The sequence below is a fragment of the Euprymna scolopes genome, chromosome 42 (genome assembly GCF_053919585.1).
Source record: "Euprymna scolopes isolate OS-2025 chromosome 42, ASM5391958v1, whole genome shotgun sequence".
Lineage (NCBI taxonomy): Eukaryota > Metazoa > Mollusca > Cephalopoda > Sepiida > Sepiolidae > Euprymna > Euprymna scolopes.
In genome coordinates, this window is record NC_136523.1 from 65,336,244 (window position 1) to 65,343,242 (window position 6,999).

Below are 6,999 nucleotides of genomic sequence, written 5' to 3' on the forward strand. Positions count from 1 at the left end.
GGGGAGATAATTCACGAGGATATGTAAATCTTAATTTGTGATGCTTATAAACGTTTATATTTTTTTGTTAATAGTTGATTTTAAAAGGGGGATTATTTGGTCTTTCGACAATTTACAAGAATTTAAAAGCATTTAAACTGTCGAATAGGAAGTCATTTCTTGTTTAAAAAGCTTCATAGATTGAAAGTTTTTAAGCTATTTACACCCAATAATTTTATAAATATAAATTAAGACAAAATAAATAGTAATAACAAATTTGTTCAATTAATAAATTAATTGTCAAAATGGTACCGTAATAATTTAATCTGTTAAAATTCTATTCAAAAAAGAAATGATAATTTGGTATTTTTTTAGTGGAATAAAAATGAAATTTAAAAAAAATTCTGGGCAATGCCAATGGATAAAGCTAATTAATTCATAATTATATTCCTTAAATTAAATGTTTCTACGGAATTTGATTTTTTTTTTCTTGTTTTCTGGAAACAAATATCCACAACAACAAGACGAAGAGCAAATAAGAGGCAAGTGCTCGCACCCTTCTTCCTCCACCTCTCTGACTATTTACAACTACGACTACTACTCGCCGCCGTCGGAGTTTACACATTTCTTATTCGTTTGTTTTAGTCGCATTTTATGTCGTCTTCTGACATATCAATATCATACGATTTGATAGATTAGCGTTATTTTTAAAGAAAAACCAAAAACGAAACCCTTCTTTTTGTATCCAAATAATTCAAAATCGGAGTTCCTGTGAAGTGGGTGGGTATTTAATTTCAGATATATATGTATTAAAAAAAAAAAAATCAATCCTAAAAAAAAAAAAAAAAGTCCGACACAAAACAAACAAAAAAAACGGCATTTTTTAAATCGAGTGTGGCTTTTTAACAACATCGGCAAATAACTTAATCATGGTAAGTAATTTTTGAAAAATCTATTTTATTTAAAATTTATTCTAAAACACGCCGAAGAAAATAAGGAGAGAAACAACACGATCGTTTATTTATTTATTCGTGTATTTATTTATACAATAGTGTTCAAAACGGTTTTAAAAAATAACATTAAAATTACAAATTATATACATTTTTTTTTTTTAAATAAACACTTACATCCCTATTTGCTGCCAGCGTCGGTTTTAATGTGAGTAAAATTTAACTCCCCAAGGAGGGGAGGGGCACTCTAAATAAAGACAAAATTTGAAATTGTCTCAATCTAGAAGGATTTCTCTTTTGCGGATCGAGGACAGAATCAGCAGTGCAGTGGGTGCACTGCACTGCACTACACTTTACTCGTAGTCAAACCCCAAACTCATGGAATTGACAAAAATGGTTTAAGGATAGAATGATAATGTGGTGGATATTTTTTATTTTTATTTTTATTTATTGGGAAGTATCTTGAAGTTTCATGCAGCCCAATATCCCTTTTTTTTTCCAACATATTTTAGGATCAGAAAAAAAATCAAATAATTTTAATAAATTACTTTTGAAATGAGTTTTTAGAATTTTGCCGAATGAGGGGAAAATGGCTGTAAAACTCTTCGACATTCGAAAGTGATTTTGAATCTATCATTTTGCAAATAATTTTTATTATTATATTAAAATTGACCAAAAATACAATTTGCAGTTTTTCCTCCCTACACAAACGAAAACAGTTTTTTGATCGCGCCAGTCGCGCCACTGTTCTATCGTTGAACCGTCTGAGAAAAACGTTTAAAAAATCTTCAAATATTTTTTTCAACGTTAATAATAGAAAAATTTGATTTTTCAATGTTTTTTCAATAACCAAAAAAAAAAAAAAAAAAATGACCACATGATTTAATAAGATTGCTGTACAGTGACTGTATACGGTCGGTGTACGGTCCGTCGGTACGTTCTTTAAATTTACAGTGGTTTTACGATGTGCTATCTTCCTTCCGGCTTCTTTGCTTTAATTTATTTAATGTGCATTTAAAAACGTTAGCTCTAAGATTAAAACCCATAACACAATGTATTTATCCTACCTTCAGAGTAGGATAAATAATTCAAAGTGTAGTATCTGTTCTACCGTATGAGGCCATTTCTCACATCCTCCTTTTCAAAGGTAAGGAGGGTGGCAGAATATGTGTAGTATAACAGGTACTCCAAAAAAAAAAAAGTGGAACTACCCCACTCCAAAAATAAAACGCGTAGAAAGCAAAAAGAAAAAAATGATTAACTGTCCTAAAATGCTAGCATGTCTCAGAAATATGGAGGCGGGTATTTTACGTTACATTTATATGCGAAAACGATCCCCCAATGTAAATTGTAAAATAATCGGGGGGTTTTTTTTTGTTGTTGTTGTTGTTGCTTTTTTTTTTGTTGTTGTTGCTTTTTTTTTTTTCGTCAATTTTTTTATGACGTCTGTAATCGCCTAAAAAAAGTAAAACCTCCTTTTTCTGAGACCATTTAGCTGAGAGTGTTAATCTGTACGTTTACTGTTTTCTCTTTGTAATTACAACAAACATCCGAATTCACAGCTGTTTCCTTTTTTTTCGTTTTTTTTTCGGTGTCTTTAAAAAATCGATTTCTATTCGAGTGCAAAAATAGCAGTGTATATATATATATATATATATATATATATATATATATATATATATATATATATATATATATATATATACACACACACACACTTTTTCCTCCCGCTATACCTATTATTTTCAAATAAATTATTGGTTAACAAAAACGGATTTTTTTTTTTCTATCTTAAAGATTTTGTTTTTGACAAATCTCTGTTTCTTTCCAATTCTCTTTTAGTTTAAACTGTTTTTATTTTGAGGAACCGCGGTTTCACCTTTTAAACTATTTAATAATTTTTACTGTTGTAGTCAACATAAATTATTTTAAAGGAAATACAGTTAAGAAATTAGAAACAATTTGTGATTTACTTATTTGCGTCAAAAACTTAATGTGCTTGTTAAGATCTCGTCAACAGATCGATTCGATTTTTTATTTAAAAAAAAATGCTGTTTTAAACAAAAACAATATTACGTACTTACTTGTCATGTCGAAAATAGTAATATATCTAAACATTACCGAAATTTATCGAGTAGAAAGTTATTTACAGAAAAGTAATTTTTACGGAAATTGGGTAAAATTGCATATCATAAAGACTAAAGTAGATAATAATGAGTTCAAACACAAGGGGCATAACTTGGGACGCAAATTTTAGATTACACCGACATTTGTAGCCTAAAGCGATAGACTTGTTTTTAATTATTATTAAAAACACGAGCAGTTGACGAGTGACGACTGCCGTTGTTCTACTCGATGAATTTTCGTAATTTTTGACATGACAAGTGTGTATATTGCTTTTGCTTAAAGCGACATAAAATCTTGTTAAAGTACTGAGCAAAGAAACATACGGACAGCCAGTGAGTCAGTTATGTAACTTATTATGACTAAACGAGATGTCTGTTCCCTTATTGCTTTATCTGGTATTAAATATTGGTGCTAGTGCACTTACTGATCCGCGCTATTTTTTAAATCGTAATTCCACGTTTAATTAAAGTTTTATGATATGTTTTTTATTCAATTGTAAAGAATAGGTACAAAACACCCTCCTCCCCATGTTAAGAATGGCTTATTTCAACACGGTGCACACTGCACACCTAAGTACCTAAAGTAACTTATCTTGCCTTTGATAACATTTATTTGTTATATATTTGTTTTTTGACAACTTTTTCGAATCTATGTGTACTAAGTAATACAAACCCAAATTTTGTAATCACTTGGGTGTGAGTGTATATGTGTGTGTTTCTTGCTTCTTGAATTTTCTGTCGATTATTTAGTGAGATAGAATGCCTCCCCCCCCCCAAAAAAAAAAATCATTTTTTAATTGAATTTGGAAAGTTAAATTTGACCATTATGGCATCGTTTGGACACTAATTGAAAATTGATATAAATTTGTAACTAATTAATTTTTTTTTTTTTTTTTTTTTGGTACTTCTGCATTTATGAACCCACGATTTTCACAAAATTACTTGGGTGTGCCCGGCGGATGACTGGAAGAACAACCGGTAACGGTCGATAGTTTTCTGGATATTAAGACATTTTTTCCAATGTATTACTGTATGAATTTCAGTGGTCGTCGCCATTCTTAACATGAAGAGGGGGGGGGCTGTAGCAATTTGTTTGTTTTGTAATCTGGCTCACCACTCACCAGTCATCTGCCCGACACACCCGAATAAATTCATGGAAATTGCACGTTCATAAATGCAGAAGTACCGGGTTTTTTTTTTTTGGGGGGGGGGGTAAATTGACTTTTAACAGTCCGAAAAATTAACGACTACAAATAGTAGTTCCTGGTCAAACTTTAGTAAAAAACACACACACACATACACACAAATTTTGAAAGTTATATATTAATAGAAAAGAAAAAAACATGCTCTCCGAGTAACCATAAGTCTGTATGGCAATACGAATGAGACTGAAAAGTACGCATAGGTGTAACGGGACCGTTAAAAATGCACTTTGACCTTTTTATTAACTTCTCTTTGTAAAATGATTGGATATAAATGTCACGATAAACACATGCACAAGACAATTGGATACATTATATATATATATATATATATATATATATAATAATTAAAGTATGCTTCAATAATCAATATGATAAATATATGACGATTGCGTTTTTGACTCGAAAAATGTAACGGTTTCGAACAATTTAGCGTATAGTTAATGTTCTAACTTCAACATTTTATTGTATTGTCACCAGGTTTAATGGTGGGATTAAAGATGTTTATACTAACGTAACCAGAAACATTAGCTACTGTTCATCAATATGATGGGCTGACATTTGCTATTGGAATCAATTCAAACAAGAATAAAATTTCACATCATAAAACCTGTCTTTAACTCTAAGTCCGGGTGGTAATATGAAAAATAAATATAAAATCAGTTAAAAGAAGAAAAAAAAATGGAAAACTGCTCAGGACTGTTGGACCGTTGAAATCCAATTTTGTGAATATATTAGGTTGACAATAAGGTTCTTGCGGAATTTTTAATTTTGATTCCAAATGATTTTCAAATAAGTTTTCATTGTAATACCTTTACTTTATCATTTTAAAGAGTGTTTTTTGCTCTGTCTAATCGGTTGAGTGTAACAGAAATGTGTAAGGAAAAATTCAAGATGGCGCCCGACTCTCTCTTTAACACGGTAAGTTCAGGAAAAGATGTTATAAATGTTGCAGCAATTCAATAATCTTTATACACCGGTTCTGCACGGAATCCAACAACGGTAAAATATCCTCACACGGCACAAGAAGCAACAGCCACACGATTCCCCGGCCAACTCAATCGTCCCTCTCGCCACGTCTTTTTCCTCATCCCCTTTTATCGTTGTTCTAGGCCGACTAAATTTGCATATTGCGAGAATTCGTGTGACTTTGCGAGACATCATACTTTACAAAAGACAGCGGCCGCCATCTTGGTCTTTCTTTTCTATTTTTGGCCGGTAACGCTGAGCTGGTCTCGAGGTAAGTCTTCTCCCCTCATCCGTCTCTCCCACGTACCCACACAACACGCAAACACGCGGGCACTTATCTCCTGGATGCACGTTACACTCCCCCCTGATCTGATGATCACATAGAGAGCACTGGGGGGAGGTGGCCTTTTAGTGCGTGTGCTTCTGCGAAGAGGTACATTCACTGTTTCAGATTCGGGCTCTGGATCTGGTTCCGCCTCATCAGATGAAGTATCGCTATCAGTCTCTGGAGGGGGCTCACTGAATCCGTGCATCGGCAGCTCATCGCTAGACGCTTCACTGCTTTCTTCTGTAGTTGTGTGACGCACCTCAGTAGCTGGGCGAAGATCTCGCACATGTCGTGGGGTTCCATCGACCAAAACAGACTGCTGGCTAATCACTCCAGATATTTGTCCTCGCTTAAACTTGTCGGTGCACCGATTTCCTGGGGGCCGCACCCACACTGGATCTCCCACTTCATATCTGTTATATGTTCCCTTGTTGGCTGGCTGCGTAGTGTTGATTTCCTTCACTCTGACTCGGTACGTGTAAATAGCATTCGCAGGTGCGGTTGAAGGGGACGTCCCGTCCTTTGGCGTAATGTTGTACCAATATGTGGCTTCCGTAATAGTACATCACTTCCTGGCAGCACTGAGTTGCTGATATACACTCAAGGCACCCCCAGCCAATCTCAGGGGAATCACAGTGTGTACCCTTTTCACCTCACAAAGGTCGCACGTCAGCTCGACCCTTTCAACCCAGTCGACGATGGACATGGACCCGTCAAACTCGGGTATGAGCTTTAAGTCAAATTTCGACTCGGTCATAGTCCTAGAGGCCAAATGGCCGAAATAGCTTGTAACAGAAATGTGTAAGGAAAAATTCAAGATGGCGCCCGACTCTCTCTTTAACACGGTAAGTTCAGGAAAAGATGTTATAAATGTTGCAGCAATTCAATAATCTTTATACACCGGTTCTGCACGGAATCCAACAACGGTAAAATATCCTCACACGGCACAAGAAGCAACAGCCACACGATTCCCCGGCCAACTCAATCGTCCCTCTCGCCACGTCTTTTTCCTCACCCCCTTTTATCGTCGTTCTAGGCCGGCTAAATTTGCATATTGCGAGAATTCATGTGACTTTGCGAGACATCATACTTTACAAAAGACGGCGGCCGCCATCTTGGTCTTTCTTTTCTATTTTTGGCCGGTAACGCTGAGCTGGTCTCGAGGTAAGTCTTCTCCCCTCATCCGTCTCTCCCACGTACCCACACAACACGCAAACACGCGGGCACTTATCTCCTGGATGCACGTTACATTGAGTTACAATAGTTTTAAAGCAATTGTCTTTTCAGAATGTTGAACACAAGATGGAAAAAAGCAAATTCGCACAATTTTCTTATTTCAGTTCAAGCTAGGCTGAAAAGCTGCTGAAACAGCTCGCGATATCAATGAAGCATTTTGCTCAGGAACCACTACTGAATGCAAAGCACAACGGTGGTTTAAGAAATTT

The 6,999-nt window shown here is 34.9% G+C and overlaps 1 protein-coding gene across 2 annotated transcripts in view; it reads left to right on the forward strand.

Annotated features, from left to right (window-relative positions):
- Positions 1–591: 591 nt before the first annotated feature.
- The window catches only part of LOC145267165 (protrudin-like), a 116,222-nt gene continuing 109,814 nt past the window's right edge, over positions 592–6,999 (forward strand). The window contains exon 1 of one of the 2 annotated variants that reach the window (XM_080123214.1): positions 592–911. In XM_080123214.1, coding sequence (XP_079979340.1) covers positions 909–911 — 3 coding nt within the window. In that variant the 5' untranslated portion in view covers positions 592–908. The remainder of the gene's footprint in view (positions 912–6,999) is intronic. The other variant, XM_080123215.1, reaches the window with a different exon arrangement.